The 19171-nt window shown below is 41.6% G+C and overlaps 3 protein-coding genes and 1 pseudogene across 3 annotated transcripts; 3 read left to right on the top strand and 1 right to left on the bottom strand.

Annotated features, from left to right (window-relative positions):
* Positions 1-477: 477 nt before the first annotated feature.
* LOC115205031 (protein Spindly-like) lies at positions 478-5872 on the bottom strand (annotated as a pseudogene).
* Positions 5873-9535: 3663 nt separating this feature from the next.
* On the top strand, positions 9536-12640 carry LOC115205445 (heterogeneous nuclear ribonucleoprotein A0). Its single transcript, XM_029771429.1, has 2 exons — positions 9536-10715; positions 12277-12640. Exon 1 carries the CDS (start codon positions 9606-9608, stop codon positions 10536-10538), a length of 933 nt encoding a protein of 310 aa, XP_029627289.1. The 5' UTR covers positions 9536-9605; the 3' UTR covers positions 10539-10715; positions 12277-12640.
* Positions 12641-13777: 1137 nt separating this feature from the next.
* On the top strand, positions 13778-15588 carry LOC115205446 (heterogeneous nuclear ribonucleoprotein A0). Its single transcript, XM_029771430.1, has one exon. It carries the CDS (start codon positions 13855-13857, stop codon positions 14755-14757), a length of 903 nt encoding a protein of 300 aa, XP_029627290.1. The 5' UTR covers positions 13778-13854; the 3' UTR covers positions 14758-15588.
* Positions 15589-16057: 469 nt separating this feature from the next.
* LOC115205447 (heterogeneous nuclear ribonucleoprotein A0) lies at positions 16058-18468 on the top strand. The gene has a single exon (XM_029771431.1). The coding sequence runs from the start codon at positions 16421-16423 to the stop codon at positions 17258-17260; it is 840 nt and encodes a 279-aa protein (XP_029627291.1). The 5' UTR covers positions 16058-16420; the 3' UTR covers positions 17261-18468.
* The last annotated feature ends 703 nt before the right edge of the window (positions 18469-19171 follow it).

The following is a 19171-nucleotide window of genomic DNA, read 5'->3' as shown; positions in this document are numbered from 1 at the left end:
TGCTGATTGACTGTGCTTTGATATCAGATAGGGGGTTAAAAAGCATCTCACCAAAAATTTCATTTTAACACTTAAATGAGATTAAATCAGACTGAAATCCATATATTGTCGTAATTGTATTAATACATTTACAAACTGTTAAAATACACACTGAGTGTACAAAACATTAGGAACACCTGCTCTTTCCATGACAGACTGACCAGGTGAAAGCTATGATCCCTTATTGATGTCACTTGTTAAATCCACTGCAATCAGTGTAGATGAAGGGGAGGAGACAGGTTAAAGAAGGATGTTTAAGCTTTGAGACATGGATTGTGTATGTGTGCCATTCAGAGTGAATGAGCAAGCCAAAATATTTAAGTGCCTTCCTTCTCCATCTCCCTAGTCTTGATTTTACAGTCAGCTAAAAGAGACCTAAAGGCAATTGCAAACCATTCCGTTTGTTTAAAGACGCTGTCAAATGCAAAGCCATACAGATGAGGTTTACAACCCTGTGGTCTTCATTTATAGTAAAAAAATAGAAAACAATTCATTTACAAACACATTTTCTAGACCTACGTGGTACGCCATACATTACACCCCATTAGATTGAAGGTAAACAGGCTAATTCCAAAACCACTTGACAAAATGTGTTAATAAGAACAAAAAAAATGCTAAAACAATGATAAACGTAATTTAAACTGTTCCCAAAGGCAGCAGGCTGTAAACCATTATTAGTACTTAAATGACATGCATCTAATACAGTACATGCAACGGAAGAACAAGTTACACACTGACTCATGGTACACTGTATACAGTAAGTTACAACGGTTCTAATAGCAATTCTAGCCTTAATCCAGGCGGTCAGCTTTGTCGGGAAAATGTCCCGGAAAGTATAATACTTATAAAAAGGTATCTTAATTTTTAGGTCAGGTGGCAGCAAAATTGCCCCTACTGGAAGTCAAAGGCAAATCAGTGAAGACTCTTTCATGTGACAGCCCTCCCGAAAGACAGGGGAAGGGTCGGCAGTGGTGGACGAGTGGCGAGAGCCCGAACAAAACCCAAGAAGAACACCAAGAAACCAAAGTTGACACAGCGGAGGAGGAGAGACAGGGGTCTGCAGCACCATAGGGACACTGACATAGGGGGGTTGGGGATAGTGGTTGGGGGCTCCTCACAGATGTGGACACACTTGCTGTCTCCAGGCAAGGCAGGGTTAGGCTTGGGGCTGTTGGGGGGGCTGCAGAGGGGTAAAGGTGGGCCTCTCCTTTACACAAGGGTTCCGTTTCCTCTTTCATGTGCTTGGGGAGCTCCATCTCCAGGACCATGGGCTCCTCTTTCTTCACCTCTGGGAGGTCACTAGGCATGTCTACAGGGAGTTTCTCGCACTTGCGCTTCTGAATAAGACATTTATTCCCCACTAAAAACACAACATCATTGAGTTAATACCTCTTACCTATTGTCTAAATGTTTGAAATATGTAAGTAATCACTGCACCTGTGTTCAAGTGAATGTCACTATATAGGCAAATTTACCATTGGGCTCATATTTCTACCTAAACTCTTCCACTTTGACTTGCAGCTTGATGTTGTCACTCTGGCTCTATTTGAGGACCCTCACTACACTGAAAAGCTTTCTCTCCAGCTCCAGTGCTCTTTAACTCTCAGAGTGACTTAATTCTTTGCATTAACAACTCATCCCCCAGTCGCTCTGTTTCCTTCCTACACACACAAACATCACAACAATCAAACGCTGACGCAGGTATGACAGCTCTAATTTGTATACTGAACTTTAAATGCAGACCGTTTATGGGTTAAACTGAAGGCCTTCATCCACTCAGCATGTAAATACTAACTGTACACTAAAACCAGAGATAACTCACACAGAGTTCAAAAGTTGGATTTTCAGGTCAGTGTAGTAAGTCCCGTCCCCACTGGGGCTGAAGAGGGCTGTGCCTTCAATGTCATCTGCATAGACAAAGTAACCAACAATTGACATAACTACACAATCACTTCATACTGTGAATCTGTCGTCCTATCGCATGTTGTAGTGTTATAGATTTGAATCGAAGTGACCACAAACAAGAGGACATCACCTCTACTTTCTCCGGGCGACGTAGTTTGATCTTGAGGGCTTGTATCTCACTGTTCTTCTCTGAGAGCATGGACTGTAGGCGCTCCAAGTGAGCAGGGTCTGCCCTGGAGCCTTGCAGCTGCATCATTGTGGCTATCTGAACCTGGAGGGAAAAAACAAGAGGAAAAAGCAGATGAATTCCAAATGCACCTCTGGTTCAGTTTCACATTGTCACTAGGAGTGATTGACTGGAAACATAAGGGAACGTGTTTTGTATTGTACCTTCATACGATGAAGATGTTGTTCTGAGATCACATGCTGCTTCTGAAGGGATCGGTACTTTCATACTGATCAACTGTCTTTTAATCGCTGCTCGCTTGTCCTCAAGCTAAAGAGAAACCTACCTCTCCAAATAAAGACTTTCCCTTGCTGTTTGGATCTTGTGCCTGTTGCAACACCTGATCCAGTTGAATCTGGATGTCACGCTCTGACCTAAGAGAGCTGTTTTTTCTCTGTTTAGGTAGGTCAGGGTGTGGGCATTCTATGTTGGTATTTCTATGTTTTGGCCAGGTATGGTTTCCAATCAGAGGCAGCTGTCTATCATTGTCTCTGATTGGAAGCCATACTTAGGCAGCCTTTTTTCCCTTGGTTTCCGTGGGTAGTTGCTTTCTGTTTAGTTTATATAACCTGACGGAACTGTTGGCTGTCATTTTGTTTATTTTGTCTAGTGTTTGTTTTCATTAAAATATAACGATGAGCACTCAACATTCTGCGCCTTGGTCTCCTCTATATGACACCCGTGACACTGGAGATCTCGTTGGCCTCCAGGGCTTTCTAAAGCAGGCAAATAGGAACAATAGTGTCATTAGCATGAATGACTACAGTGAGGGAAAAAAGTATTTGATCCCCTGCTGATTTTGTACGTTTTCCCACTGACAAAGAAATGATCAGTCTATAATTTTAATGGTAGGTTTATTTAAACAGTGAGAGACAGAATAACAACAACAGAATCCAGAAAAACGCATGTCAAAAATGTTATAAAATGATTTGCATTTTAATGAGGGAAATAAGTATTTGACCCCTCTGCAAAACATGACTTAGTACTTGGTGGCAATCAGAGGTCAGACGGTTCTTGTAGTTGGCCACCAGGTTTGCACACATCTCAGGAGGGATTTTGTCCCACTCCTCTTTGCAGATCTTCTCCAAGTCATTAAGGTTTCGAGGCTGACGTTTGGCAACTCGAACCTTCAGCTCCCTCCACAGATTTTCTATGGGATTAAGGTCTGGAGACTGGCTTGGCCACTCCAGGACCTTAATGTGCTTCTTCTTGAGCCACTCCTTTGTTGCCTTGGCCGTGTGTTTTGGGTCATTGTCATGCTGGAATACCCATCCACGACCCATTTTTAATGCCCTGGCTGAGGGAAGGAGGTTCTCACCCAGGATTTGACGGTACATGGCCCCGTCCATTGTCCCTTTGATGCGGTGAAGTTGTCGTGTCCCCTTAGCAGAAAAACACCCCCAAAGCATGTTTCCACCTCCATGTTTGACAGTGGGGATGGTGTTCTTGGGGTCATAGGCAGCATTCCTCCTCCAAACACGGCGAGTTGAGTTGATGCCAAAGAGCTCCATTTTGGTCTCATCTGACCACAACACTTTCACCCAGTTGTCCTCTGAATCATTCAGATGTTCATTGGCAAACTTCAGACGGGCATGTATATGTGCTTACTTGAGCAGGGGGACCTTGCGGGCGCTGCAGGATTTCAGTCCTTCACGGCGTAGTGTGTTACCAATTGTTTTCTTGGTGACTATGGTCCCAGCTGCCTTGAGATCATTGACAAGATCCTCCCGTGTAGTTCTGTGCTGATTCCTCACCGTTCTCATGATCATTGCAACTCCACGAGGTGAGATCTTGCATGGAGCCCCAGGCCGAGGGATATTGACAGTTTTTTTGTGTTTCTTCCATTTGCGAATAATCGCACCAACTGTTGTCACCTTCTCACCAAGCTGCTTGGCGATGGTCTTGTAGCCCATTCCAGCCTTGTGTAGGTCTACAATCTTGTCCCTGACATCCTTGGAGAGCTCTTTGGTCTTGGCCATGGTGGAGAGTTTGGAATCTGATTGATTGATTGCTTCTGTGGACAGGTGTCTTTTATATAGGTAACAAACTGAGATTAGGAGCACTCCCTTTAAGAGTGTGCTCCTAATCTCAGCTCGTTACCTGTATAAATGACACCTGGGAGTCAGAAATCTTTCTGATTGAGAGGGGGTCAAATACTTATTTCCCTCATTAAAATGCAAATCAATTTATAACATTTTTGACATGCGTTTTTCTGGATTTTTTAGTTGTTATTCTGTCTCTTACTGTTCAAATAAACCTACCATTAAAATTATAGACTGATCATTTCTTTGTCAGTGGGCAAACGTACAAAATCAGCAGGGGATCAAATACTTTTTTCCCTCACTGTATGAATCTAGTGTAACGCATGCATAATATACCTTATCCTAAACTGCTAAAAGATTGTTATTTTACTCCAAGGCGTTAAAGCAGGAGGCAGCTTCTCTCTCATGCTCTTCCTTCTCAGTGATTCACTCCAGTTAACATTGAAGATTTGTGTTGGTCAGCTCCAGAGCTGGTCTTTGTACTGGGCCTCCTGAAGTGCCTGCTCCAAGGTGGCCTGAGTGGACAAAAAGAAAATGGCTACCTATACTGTATCACATGTAATCATTGTTTACCAAGATTTTAATCAGCTATGGATGAACAAATTATTTTTCTAGTTATCCTGAGTCTTTATGGTTCTTTACAGAGAGTGTAATATTAAATATTTTGTTCACCTTAGCATCCTCCTGTTCCATCCTCTCCTCCTGCAACTCCATCAACTCTGAGGACATGGTTTCATGAGTCCGCTCTGTGACCAAATGCAGCTCCTCCATCTTGTTCCTCAGGGTCTCTGTCTGGAGCTACAGTTTATGCTTCAGTTGCTTCTCAATGAGCTGCGCCTCATCAAATTCAGCTTTCATTTTCTCCACCTACGGCCAAACACACACATCACATTCATTCACTACGTATTGTCAAGGAAAACGAATTGACTCAAAGACAACTTGTGATGTCCTTAGCAGAGATGATTTCAGTGTGCAGAATTCCACAACAAAGTAACTTTCCATTCATTCTTCCTCGCAAATGGTGTACAGAGTGTACAGGTAACCCAATCCACATCACTGGCAGCCCAACCTTGTTCTTGCACTCATTGAGCCCCATAGCATGGTTCCTCTCCAGCAGGGATTCCTGTTTCTCCCACTGTAGCCTCCGCTGGCTGTTGACCAAGTTATAGTCGGAGCGCAGGCTGTCCAGCACACGGCTTTTCAGCAGAGTATTTTTCTTCCTTCAGGGCCTGAGAACCGACACACAGGAGACTATAGTCGTTCCTCTAACATCAACCCACTCTATCTGTGTTCTCATCCAAACCCTGTTTAACATTCATGTAATATCAGTAGTAACAAGATTCCTGTCATGCAATATCAGGATGATTACACCATTCATATTAGTCGTTTTTATGGAAAGCAGTTGTCTTATTTTGTAATGAGTTATACTGCTTCTGTCAAAGCCTATTCATCAACTGTCAAGACAGCTGCCTTTAATGATGTCAGTAATTGCCCAGTGTGAATGATCACCTCCAGTGTTGGTAATCTCTATCCTCTGTTCATCCAACTTGTTCTGCAGATCCAGCTGCCCATCCAGCAGCTGAAGGCCATATTGGGTTGCTTTCTGCAGCGCACCTTCTGCTTCTTTCAACTTGTGTTGTAGTCGCTGGATCAAAATCATCTCCTGAAATAGACATCTTTCACAATTGAAGAGAAGCAAAAAGAGAGAAACTTAACAGGAACACTTATTAAGGTAGGTGTGGGACACCCATTAAGTACAGCAATGGCTCATATGGTGTTAGGTGGAATAGTTGTTCAATTATGTAAAGCATGTGGGCTATTCTGTGATTACAATATCTGATTTAAATGAACAGAACAAACAAGGATGCCAAATAGATATTTGTCTAATGATGGACTAAAGACAAACCTGGAGCTAAACCATGTTGAGAGAACAATGGATAAAGGTTGTAGCTAGTAGTAACTGCTCTATAACTTGGACTCAGTAACTGGGTCCTTTTTAGTAGGCACGAAACTGGATAAAACGATTGTATACATATGCTTTCTAGTGAACAATGCAGCATACAACTGATACACATATTTGATCTAATTTTGTTTATCTGAAAGGCTAGGCCTCCTAACTAGCTAGTAACACGATATGAAGCTTTTTCCCCCTCCTGATATTCGAGTTCACTAGCTCCGTTAGCTAAACTTGTAATCTCGTCCACCAGCCAGCTGTCTCTCTAGCAATCGAGCCTGGGTACGAGGTCAGCTAGCTAGCTTGCAAAGTTGCAAGCTAACTGTTGATTGCACAAAGACAGTTACCCTCCGAAAAGTTGTAAGTGATCATATTTGAAGAGGATAACTGTCAAGCTGTTTAGCTTGCAACCTAGCTTGTTAGCATACGTTGCCACATGCAGTAAAAAAGGGCACCGAACCACCACACCTCAAATATTATTAGGTTTTCCACCATTTACGAAACACGATTTGAATTCTGATCCAGCGCCAGCTACAAGCCAAATATCGCGACAGATAATGATACGTCTGTTGCTCTGCCTTTTTACAAGGATGAATACTTTATGTCAATAATGCACAACGTGTGTTTGAAAATGTTATGAACATATAATACAGTCCACCATGTTTATTGCTATGATTATATTATCCCATAATCAGATGTTATTCTCCCAGGTGTGTCAATGCCATTTTCTTGGTTTAAAAAAAACATGTTTTATTTAATATGAACACTATTACAATACTTACATTGTCTTTCTAACATATTGTTTTATTCTAGGCATTTGGATAAAGTCATTGAGCCAAACAGACATGGTAAACAATGTAGGCTATGCCTATTGATTTGGTGCTTGAGATGGTTTGATCACCAGACACTTTCACATGCATCTCTGGGTGTGACATAATCTTTGTGAAACATGTCCAGTGATTCATCCCCTGTTGTGGTGGAAATTAAACGGAATATGCAGTCTCTCACCTCACACTGAAACCATGTCCAATCTTCCAAACTATTGCAATCCACTAAAACTCAGACTATAGTGACTACAAGACCAAACACTAAAACACAAAAATTAAATCAAAGTAGCACACAAACCTCATATAACAACAAAACCGATGTTAACCCTGTGCCACTTGGTCAACTGGTTTTAGCTACATGTAATTACTCCAAAATAATTTAATAATCTCATCATGAAGGCTTACTATTATACTTATTTAGTAGGTTTAGCAGATCGGATATACTATTATCTCATTTGTACTACCCCTTAGTGTTGCAGAGTTGCCAAATGTGTTCCACTAGAGGGAAGTATTACTACTCTTTGATATTCTGCTTGCTTTTTATATTCTAACCATAAACTGAAAGAAATAGGTATATCTTACCATTTAGCCTGGATCTAACTCATGTAGTCTTAAAATAATTGTTTGACAAGGAGATATTGCTGAATAAACTGAATATCGGCAGGTAGCCTAGTGGTTAGAGCATTGGACCAGTAACCGAAAGGGTGCTGGATTGAATCCCTGAGCTGACAAGGTACTCCTGAACAGGGCAGTTAATCCACTGTTCCCCAGTAGGCCATCATTGTAAATAAGATTTTGTTCTTAACTGACTTGCCTAGTTAAATAAAGGTTAAATTAAAAAAATATATATAGCAATATTTAACATCACATAGTTCCAGATTGTGCACTGTGTATAATATATAGAGCACTGAACAGTCTCTAACCCATCAGCTCATAAAACAGGAATATTCAGAGAGACAGAGTACTTAAATCAACCTGAGGAAGACGATGCACATGATGAAGGCTGCTCATCAGTGAAAAGAATAGTTTGAACACTGGTGGCACCAAAAGCCTCGATTTCGCATCTCCAGAGAATAGGGGCCTCCCCATTCAAACACAAATGAGCAGCGGCATACCATGCCATTGTCTGAGGAGCTGACCACAGACGCTACCTCTGTTGTTGTGCAAATACATCCAATCAGTCTAACTATTTACATCAGGAACAGCATCATTTCAATTTTAGATTATGTAAAGGTTATATGCTATTGAATTATGACTTTTGTTTTATGCACTAGCTCCATAGTGCACCTTGAAAATAAATAGTTTGTTGCCTTTTACTTTTTTTCTTCATTTTTCCCAAATGCAGTTTAGATTATGTCAAAGTTAAAGGCTAATGTTTTTCACTAACTTCATAGGAAAAATATTAAGCTTAAATGTCTGTTATTGTTTTTTTCTCTCTCAAATGTTAAGTCTGAAGCAGACATCAAGGCACTCTAGTCTTTCACTATACAATAGCTGGTTGGAAGCTGGCTTGGGGTATAATTTTACACTGCAATTTATATAAGCAATTTGAAGGGATAAAAAAGAAGACAAAAGTAATTTTTATTTGTCACATGGGCTGAATTCAACAGGTTTAGACCTTACCGTGAAATGCTAACTTACAAGCCCTTAACCAACAATGCAGTTCAAGAAATAGAGCTAACAAAATATTTACTAAATAAACTAAAGTAAAAGATAAAATACTAATAAAAAAGTAACACAATAAAATAACAATAACGAGGCTATATACAGGGGGTACCGGTACCTGTTAGTCAGGTCATTTGTACATAGGGTTATAGTAGGGTTATACAAGGAGGGGAATTTGCTTAAAGTTGTGAATGGGTGGTCGAAATTCACTGCTTTGTGTGATGTATTGTTGTCTCTACCTTCTTTGGCCTTTCTGTTGACTGTGCCCAATAATGTTTGTACCATGTTGGGTTGCTACCATGCTGTGTTGTCATGTGTTGCTGCCTTGCTATGTTGTTGTCTTAGGTCTCTTTTTATGTAGTGTTGTGTTGTCTCTCTTGTTGTGATGTGTGTTTTGTCCTATATTAATATTGTATTTATTTATTTTAATCCTAGGCCCCTGTCCCCACAGGAGCCTTGTCATTGTAAATAAGAATTTGTTCTTAACTGACTTGCCTAGTTAAATAAAGGTTAAATAAAATAAAAAATATCACAACAGTCAAGTTCTACAGATATAAATAAGATACTAATTATACAATTAAAATAAATGTTATTTCCAAAATGACTTTCCAACCCTCAAAAGAACAAAAGATTATCAGTTTATTCACGGCGATCAACGGGTGACTACGGGCTGCGTAAATTCGCTAATCCACCCTGTATATGAATTACATTGAAAGGAGTACTTTGGAAGTTGAGGTGATCTACAGATCCGAAAATCTGCGCAGCGTTTTGCTTCAACCTTACCCTACTGAACAACCCCAATGTCAGGGGCGTAACGGTGATGTTGCTGTAGTCTGACGTCACTATAACTTTGTTATAAATACGGCCTGGACGCCATTTCCCCACCTCCAAGCTTTGCTGATACAGGTTTTCTGTCGAGCTAGCTACGCAGTATTTTCTGTCAAGAAATGGACGCCGCAAATCAACTTTGCAAACTTTTTGTCGGTGGATTGAACGTAGATACCGACGATGACGGGCTCCGCAAGCATTTTGAGCAGTATGGTCAACTGACCGACTGCGTTGTGGTTGTGAATAAGCAACTACAGAGGTCCCGCTGCTTCGGCTTTGTTACCTACTCGAGCGGGGAGGAGGCCGATGCAGCAATGGCGGCTAGGCCACATGTCGTTGATGGCACCAACGTGGAGTTGAAAAGAGCGGTCGCTCGTGAAGATGCCGGAAAACCCGAGGCACTCGCCAAGGTCAAGAAAATATTCATCGGTGGACTGAAAGACGACATCGAAGATGAACATCTGAATGATTATTTTTCCCAGTTCGGCGAGATCGAGAAGGCCGAAGTTATCGCGGAGAAGGAAACCGGAAAGAAAAGGGGGTTCGGCTTTGTTCACTTCACCGATAACGATTCGGCCGACAAGGCAGTGGTTGTAAAGTTCCACACCATCAATGGGCACAAGGTGGAAGTGAAGAAAGCCCTCACAAAGCAGGAGATGCAAGCTGGTGGTGGCGGCAGGGGTGGAAGAGGGGGGAGAGGCATGAGAGGAGGACAAAATGGCTTCGGCGGCGGCAGAGGTGGTTACGACAGCTACGGGGGCGGTTTCGGTGGGGGCTACGGAGGCAATAGCGGCGGTTATGGCGGCGGCTACGGAAGTGGAGGCTATGGCGGTGGTTATGGAGGCGCAAGCTACGGAGGTGGCTACGGCGACCAGATGGGGGGTTATGGTGGCGGCAATGGCTACAGTGACTTTGGCAGTGGGTACAGCCAGCAGTCCTCCGGGTATGGGCCCATGAAAGGCGGCAACAACTACGCCGGTAGGAGCCCCGCTCCATACGCCCCCAGAGGCGGTGCGGGTGGCTACAACAGAGGGGCTTATGGCGGCTACTAAACCCGTGGCTACGACAGACTATTTGCAAAGAAATGTCTTTTACACCCTCAACCGTCGGATCGGACGACCTCAAACCGAACTAAAAAAAATTCTGTCATCGGGCATCTGCCATAAAGTACTGGCAAAATGCCGACACTGTGAAACCTAATCATTAAGAAGACCTCAAAAACCAAACAGGTAGGAAGATGACTTCCGACCCAGAACCTGATTAGCACGACCAGCTCTTGCTGTAGGAAAAGTTCGATTGCAAAACCCATTTATCATTTGTTCCAAGTTGAGGGCGTGTAGCTGTCGTTAGTTGGCTTGCTTTTTTTTTTTTTTTTTTAGTTTTGCGTACTTTCGTTTTTGAGTTTAGTCAAGGATTGTTTTGTTTGATACTATATTTTCTCTTATCTACATTTTAAGCAATTAGTTCCGAATTTCCCTGGGATCTAATCTTTTTTTCAATGTTTGGGTAATGGGACGCATGTGCTATGGAGTTGTATTTATTAGCTATGACTCTGATATAAATTTGTATTCTATCCACTACTAGCCTATAAGTTTTAGGTGACGCTTAGGTGGTGGGACGGATCCAGTTTAAACGTTTCATTCTTGACAATGTTTTGTAAATCAACGAAGTACGTCACAGTAATTTCCCAACACACATAGCGTCCGCTATCAGCTTAATGTTCCTTTCATTTACTTCAGCAATATCTCATGTATATTGTATAATCTGTCTGAAGATCAAACTACAATTGTTAAGCATTGGTATGCATATGTATGTTCATTTTAAATAAAAAGTTAAACAAACTTAGTTATTTTACTCATTTTACCAGGATGTCTTAAATGAATAGTTCGGGATTTTGACATAGCTTTATATACTTCCCCAAAGTCAAATCAATGTATACCATTTTGTAATCATCAGCGTCCAGTATGAAGGAAGTTAGTACTTTCGAGCGTCAATACTTCCTTCAAACTGCACACAGGTGCATATAAATGGTATCTACAAGTGCATCTTCCTGGGGAAGTAATGGGCCTCGTCAAAATCCCGAACTATCCCTCTAAGTCTACTTCTGATTGGTTATATTATGTGACTTATTTTAATATATTTAATATTAGCTTCATGGCATTTCTTCCATTGCTCTTCCCAGCTAAGGGGGTGAAGAATGGATTGCAGTTAAGTTTGCCCATGACCAATGCATGGAGGCTTTGTTGGTTGGCAATGTTCCATAAAGTTAACTGGCTTTTAACTTGTGGACCTGAGGGCTCTCATATTTATCTTTGATTCCTACATTTAGGTGTTCATACTGTTATCCAAGTACGTCAACATAGCAGTAGCAGTTTGACTTTATACAGGGACCCTGTTCTATACCTGGGGTCGATTGTCATAGGACTCTGAAATATCTCTTTAGGATCACATCAGCAAACTAGGTATGTAAATCAAACTGTCTTCACTATGTGTTGGTCAAGTATTAAAGATATGGATTTGAAATGGTACTCAACTGTACTGATTAGGATTAATTTATTGATCGTTTTTTGCATTTATCAGTAGTTGGTCTTTGGCCTTATGCATCTTTTAAGAGGGGATTTTACTGTACTTACTTGGTCCTAAATAATCTAAAATAATGGTCTGAGGAGACTAAGTGCACTTCCTACATTAATGCAAATATATGGAATGGCACATGGTGTTACCTCCTGACTTGGCTTGATATATTTATATGCACTGTCTCATTCTTTACCCTTTTCCTCTCTCCTCCAGGTAGCCATGGTGACCTGACTGCCAGGACACCAATCTGGCAAGCCTTGGTTTCCTTCAGGACTGGGGGATTGCAGTTAAGGCTGTCCTACTGCCATGGGTGATTTGGAACCCCTGGACATTCTGCCTAATGTGTGCATTAAAATCTGTATTGTATTTACCAGGTTGCAATGATTGACTAGAATAAACCCACTGGCAATCTAGGAGGGTGATGTAATTGACTACTTATTCTGTTCTTACCCATTGTAGGGAAGTTGGTCATAAATGTTAGATCATTGCATACTATGGAAAAATAGACACCAATGATGGCCTTGGTGTGCTATGCTTTTAATTTGCTGCAATTGAAATAAAGCTATTTTTTTAAAGACTTACATTGTTTTATTGGGACACATGGAATGGGTTTGAAGGGGAATATTGTTGCATGGTAGTTTTTGCCTTCGGCTTGCACTCCATAACTCTTTGAATGTTGAAGTTACATTTACTGAACTTTGGACATGCAGCCCAATTCTATTAGTCCACTAATTTGCTATTTTGAGCAGTCAGAGCTTAGTTTAATAGTCACATGTGCCAGGTACAGTGAATTTTAACCTCTGAGCTCCAAAGATGCAGGTCAAAGTGAATGATCTGAATTGGGCTGCCTGTCTTCATGCAGTCATTGATGCACATTTACTATTACTATTACTGATAATTCAAATTAAATTTGGCAGATGTTTTCAGATCTCAAAAGCCAATTAATGTTGAAATGGGTCCATACTGCATAGCATCTGTGGTGTTATGCCTCAATCCTGAATGAATAGGAAAGATGGACACCATACAGTACATTTTTAGCAAAAGATAAATATCTATATGCAAATTCAACAGCATTGTGGCCTGCTGAGCACTGCCCGGATAATAGGCACGTCCTGTAATGTATTCACATCTTCACACACAATCCCGTGTGGCTCAGTTGGTAGAGCATGGTGCTTCCAACAGGCAGGGTTTTGGGTTCAATTCCTACAGTGGACCAGTATAAAAAATGTATGCTATTACTTACTGCTTACTGTAGCTAAGGGTGTCTGCTGAATTAATGTATTCAAGTTGCCTATTTTTTTTTTTACACTTGAATGTTCAATGCCAGTCTTTTTTTTAATGGTTAGGGGGAACAAAGGAGTAACAGATGTAGTTCGGAATGAAAGGTCCACAAATGAGCATCAACCAAAAATCATTGGCATCAATACTGCTTTGAATGCGCACAGCAGTGTCATGATGTGCTAGAACATAATTGACATGAATGGACACTGGAATGACCAGAGTACTGATGTGAATAAAGACCTGGATTAGTGAAAGCTAAGTAGATAATGGATATTCAGATCATTACATATGAAGAGGAGATTGTATGAAACGAGAAGGATGAATTTACAAATTATGAGAACGGCAATTTGAATAAAATGAGGTGGGATTTGAGTGGAACAACCAATCAGAACTGTTGACGTATTTCCAAACCTACGCCAGACGTCATTGCGTCGCCGGTAGCTTCTTTTAAAGCGATGCGATTTTGTCAGGTTACATTTTATTTGCTGTAAAACAACTCTGCTAGTAATCATGACGAACCAACTTTGCAAACTGTTTGTCGGTGGCTTAAACGTCGAGACTACAGACGATGGCCTTCGTCAACATTTCGAGCAGTACGGCCAGTTAACCGACTGCGTAGTGGTCCAGAACCAGCAGCTACAAAGGTCCCGCTGTTTCGGCTTTGTAACCTACTCAAGTGCGGAGGAGGCCGACGCAGCCATGGCCGCCAGGCCACATGTCGTCGATGGTACCAACGTGGAGTTAAAAAGGGCGGTTGCACGGGAAGATGCTGGTAGGCCAGAGGCACTCGCCAAAGTAAAGAAAATATTTATTGGTGGGCTGAAAGACGACATTGAAGACGAACATCTGAATGATTATTTCTCTCAGTTCGGTGCAATTGAGAAGGCCGAAGTCATCAGCGACAAAGAGACTTTCAAAAAAAGGGGATTCGGCTTTGTCTACTTCGAAGATAATGACTCTGCCGACAAAGCGGTAGTGCTGAAGTTCCACACCATCAATGGACACAAAGTGGAGGTGAAGAAGGCCCTCACCAAACAAGAGATGCAGTCAGCCGGTGGTCGTGGTGGCCGGGGTGGGAGAGGAATGAGGGGGTCTCAAAATGGCTACGACGGCGGAAGAGGTGGCGGCTACGGCAGCTATGGCGGTGGCTATGGAGGAAACGATGGCGGCTACGGTGGAGGATACGGCAACGGAGGTGGTTACGGTAACCAAGGGGGATACGGAGGCGGTTATGGCGATCAAATGGGGGGCAGTTATGGTGGGAACGGTTACAATGACTTTGGCGGAGATTATGGTCAGCAGTCTTCCGGTTATGGTGCAATGAAGGGGGGTAGCTATTCAGGCAGGAGCGCTGCACCGTACTCCCGTGGAGGTGCCGGTGGCTATGGCAGGGGTGGGTATGGTGGTTATTAGACACCGTTGACCTCTCAACCCTAATTTGAAATGTTCATAATTTCTGATTCAATGAACTGAATTTACACACACGGGCCAGAGTGCCCTATTTCTTTGTTGCTCCAATTTAAAAGGACTCGCGCCCCTCACCCACCCTGATTTAACCCCTATCCTACTCCCTCCATCTGGACTACACCATTGTCCCTAGGCGGCGTTACTAAAGACATTATGGACTTTGTTACCAGTTCAACTTTCTGACTTGTCGATGTAGTTTCGTGATTCTTTAAACTTTTTTTTTTGTATTAAATTGTAGTTAACGTCCCTGCTTCAAGACTTTCCTATGATACTGTATGTCAGGGGTGTCAAACTCGTTCCATGGAGGGCCTAGTGTTTGCAGCTTTTTTTCTTTCAATTAAGCCCTAGGCTTCAGTGTGGGGCGTTCCTTTACTAATTAGTGACCTTAATTCATCAAGTACAAGGGAGGAGCGAAGAAACTCGGCCTTCTGTGGAATGAGTTTGACACCTGTGCTCTGTCCTTAGTACCAGCAAGGTTAATAACAAGTCAAATTGCTTTGCAACATGAAACTCAGGGGTATTAATGGAGTTGAAAGCAGTCTTCATGAATGCTTGAGTGGTTTAAGATCATAAAATTTCGTGACAGTGTTGAGGAATTTAAAGAACTATGGTTATTGTTTTTAATGGTTACCTCCTAATGCTTTTCTCCGTCCAATATGTGCTGTTCAATACCTTGTAAATCAATGCAGTTGTGGAATGTTACTAAAATCCTGAATTAGTTGACTCTTGAGTCTCACTCCTTTGCCTGTAATAAAGTTTTTAATGTTGTCAATTTAACCATATGGCATTTTGTTTCAAAAGGGTTATTCAGGATCGGTTATATCATGAAGCAGTTGCACACCCTACAGAATGAAACACCATAACTGGTCACTTTCCTGTTCAGGAATAGGTGAAACTGGCCTACATTCATGCATTACATTTTTTTGGTAATTTTTCAGACCTTCCAGAATTTCCTATGTTATGTTGTCTACAACCAGTCTTCCTTGGAGGCGTGACAAACATGATTGGAGGCAAGACCCTTACACTACCAAAGGGTGACTTTTCTAATACTAAGTCTGTCTGAATCAATGTGGAATTTTTGGTTGTCTGACACATTTGTTTGGATCGCAGTGAGGATTGTTATTTTTCTCATGTACATTGGATGTACTTAATAAGGCATGAAGGGGTGTGGTATATGGCCAATATACCGTGACAAAGGGCTGTATCCAGGCACTCTGCGTTGTCTGATATACCATGGCTGTCAGCCAGTCAGGGCTTGAACCACCCGGTTTATAAAACCTATCAACACCTTTTTTTTCTTGCTGCATACCTTGCCAAACGTAAACTAGGCCATACGATTGTATTCTAGTTTGTCCTGTTCAAATTTTATTCCAATGTGCCCAATCATTAGGTCCTTATGATTATGGATAGCTGCAAAATGGCTAACTTTTTTGCTATAATAACTCCAATAGAACTACAATTTACTATAGCTCGCCCCTAGGAGGCTCGTAGACGTGTAAGCATTACGTCGACGCCAACCATTTGTCTGCATCCGCCATTTTAGACACCAAGAGAAGCACTATCAAGTCTATGCGTTGATATATAACCAGATAAATTGCATCAAAGCGAGATGGAAAATCAACTCTGCAAGCTCTTTATTGGTGGACTAAATGTTCACACCACTGACGGCGGTCTTCGTAAACACTTTGAACAGTATGGCCAGCTGACCGACTGCGTAGTTGTTCAGAACCAGCAACTACAGCGCTCTCGCTGTTTTGGTTTTGTTACCTATGCTACTGCTGATGAGGCAGACGCTGCAATGTCCGCGCGGCCTCATGCCCTGGATGGCAACAATGTTGAACTGAAAAGAGCAGTGGCACGTGAAGATGCGGGAAAACCTGAGGCTCTGGCCAAGGTTAAGAAAATATTTATCGGGGGTCTGAAAGAAGACATAGAGGATGAACATCTGAGCGAGTACTTCTCTCAGTTCGGTACTATCGAGAAGGCCGAGGTTATTAGCGATAATCAAACTGGTAAGAAGAGGGGGTTTGGTTTTGTTTATTTCGAAGATTATGATTCTGCCGACAAAGCGGTGGTACTGAAGTTCCACCATATAAATGGCCATAAAGTAGAGGTGAAAAAAGCCCTCACCAAGCAAGAAATGCAGGCTGCTGGCACCCGTGGCGGGAGGGGAGGAAGGTTTCAAAATGGATACGGTGGTGGCTATGGAGGAGGTTATGGAGGCAGTGACGGTGGATACGGCGTGGGGTACAGTGGAGGCTACGGGGGAAGCTATGGTGACCAAATGGGTGGCTATGGTGGGAACGGCTACAGTGATTTTGGAGGTGGCTATAGCGAGCAGTCGTCTAATTATGGCCCCATGAAAGGTAATTACTCGGGCAGAAGCAGCGCACCTTACACCCGAGGTGGTGGTGGTTACGGCAGGGGGGGGTACGATGGCGCATACTAGAGCCCCAGCAAATCTTACTCAAAGCAGCCTCGTTCCCTTAGCAAAAATTATTACACCTTCATAACATAGTTCCCACCAAGCATTCTATAATGGTACGAGAGTGACTGAACACTGAACCCAAGTGGTTCAGACAGGAAAGTTACTACAGTATTCTCTATTCAAGGCTGACCCAAATAGGCAACGTTAGGGCCATCTAGCAACTAACTACAGATTATCTTGGGGGCAGATGTCTCCACCTTCATAGCAACTGCAGATGTCTCCACCTTCATAGCAACAACATTTCTCTAGGAGACAGCTGTCTTCACCTCCATAGCAGCTACAGATCTCTCTCTAGAAGGCAGATGTCTTCACCCCATAGCAACTACTGAGCTCTAGGAGGCAGATGTCATCACTCCAAAGTTCTCAAATAACTTAGCTCTAAATGGCCATTGTCCATCCACCACAAGTAATACGACTACTCCTTTGGATTCTTTTATTTTGAGCAGTGGACCACTGTATTTTGCCAAGATGCTGTTAAAATTAAGTTAATACGTCTCTGCTTGTTATCGTAGATCTGTTATATTTGCTTTAATGTGTTGTAACTAAATTACATTTTGTTTTAAAATATTTGTATTTAAGTTGGAGTGTTATTAATTTGGGACCCCTTGTTTGACTTAGCCATGTAGTCAATTGCAGTGAATTTGATGGCGTCCTTTTCTTTAAAGGTAACTTAAGTTATTTTACCCATACATTTCTTACTTGCCCCTGCACTATACCAAAGTATATGACATATCTGCCCAATACCATTTGGTTTCAAAGGGAAATCTCCACACAGTATTTATTTTGGACTATAAGGACTAGGTCACGCTTTTTAAGTATTCAAGGTTCACTGCTGTTACTGAAATATAGGCTATTTGTTGTAGTGTTTGATTTGTGATTCCCATTTAGTTTGAATATAAAATAATTGTAACATTACTATGATCACTATGTTATAGTTGTTAACCATTAACATATTCTCACTTCAACTACTTCAAATTCTGTAAACAGATGTTACCTAAGCTTTCCAGTTTTTCTATTTTACAGTAGAACCACAAAGACTTCAGTAACAAGGATATATCTTTATGCTTCTGTCTTGTGTATTTTTGGTGAACAGAGTTAAACTTATTATTGTTTTTCAGTAAACTGTGTGTAATATATCCATTTAATAAACCCTACTATATAGAAATGAATTAGACCTTAAGTACTTTGAATTAAATCAGGTAAAACTTAGGGTATGAAACAACAGTAAGTAACCTGCTGTGGTACAGAAAATGTTATCAGGGTTTGTTCTTTAAGCACCTTAAAATTCATTCCTAGATTTTGATGAATGTATTCGTCATACTAATTAGATTTGCTAGCCACTCATGTTTTGATATTCAAGTAGCTCTTAGGCCCCCAAAAATATATTCAATCAATCAGATTTGGTAGAGTAATGAATAGACTATATTTCTGTCTTTGAACATATATGTATTACATTCAGAATGTCTTTATTCCTCCATGAAATTAATGCTAGAGCTCTGCGCCAAAGCTCTACGGGCCTGATTCCGACTTAGGAAATGACGCCTTTCTTACACACGACTTTCCTACGCACTTCTCAGTAGCTGGTATTCAGACTTACCTTATGAAGGTGTGCAACAGGCTTTGCAGGTGTGGTTCCTAATACATTTAATTCAAGCACATTATAATAGGGAGAATAGTGTACAATAGTAGGTTATACCCTTATCGATTGCCTGCACTAACCATTGAACTGTGATACAGCCAAGTGTTCCGCCATTTGTTGGGTTGAAACGGTTATGGCTTGGTCTGCGCTCTGCTCCATAACGATTTAAATAGCCTACATGTTATATATACAGTTGAAGTTGGAAGTTTACATACATTTAAACTCAGTTTTTC

The sequence above is a fragment of the Salmo trutta genome, chromosome 13 (assembly GCF_901001165.1).
Source record: "Salmo trutta chromosome 13, fSalTru1.1, whole genome shotgun sequence".
In the NCBI taxonomy this organism is placed as follows: domain Eukaryota; kingdom Metazoa; phylum Chordata; class Actinopteri; order Salmoniformes; family Salmonidae; genus Salmo; species Salmo trutta.
This window is presented reverse-complemented; position numbering and strand designations above follow the sequence as displayed.

Bases quoted from the DNA above. Each gene is read 5' to 3' on its own strand.
- LOC115205445 (XM_029771429.1), top strand. From the start codon at position 9,606: ATGGACGCCGCAAATCAACTTTGCAAACTTTTTGTCGGTGGATTGAAC.
- LOC115205446 (XM_029771430.1), top strand. From the start codon at position 13,855: ATGACGAACCAACTTTGCAAACTGTTTGTCGGTGGCTTAAACGTCGAG.
- LOC115205447 (XM_029771431.1), top strand. From the start codon at position 16,421: ATGGAAAATCAACTCTGCAAGCTCTTTATTGGTGGACTAAATGTTCAC.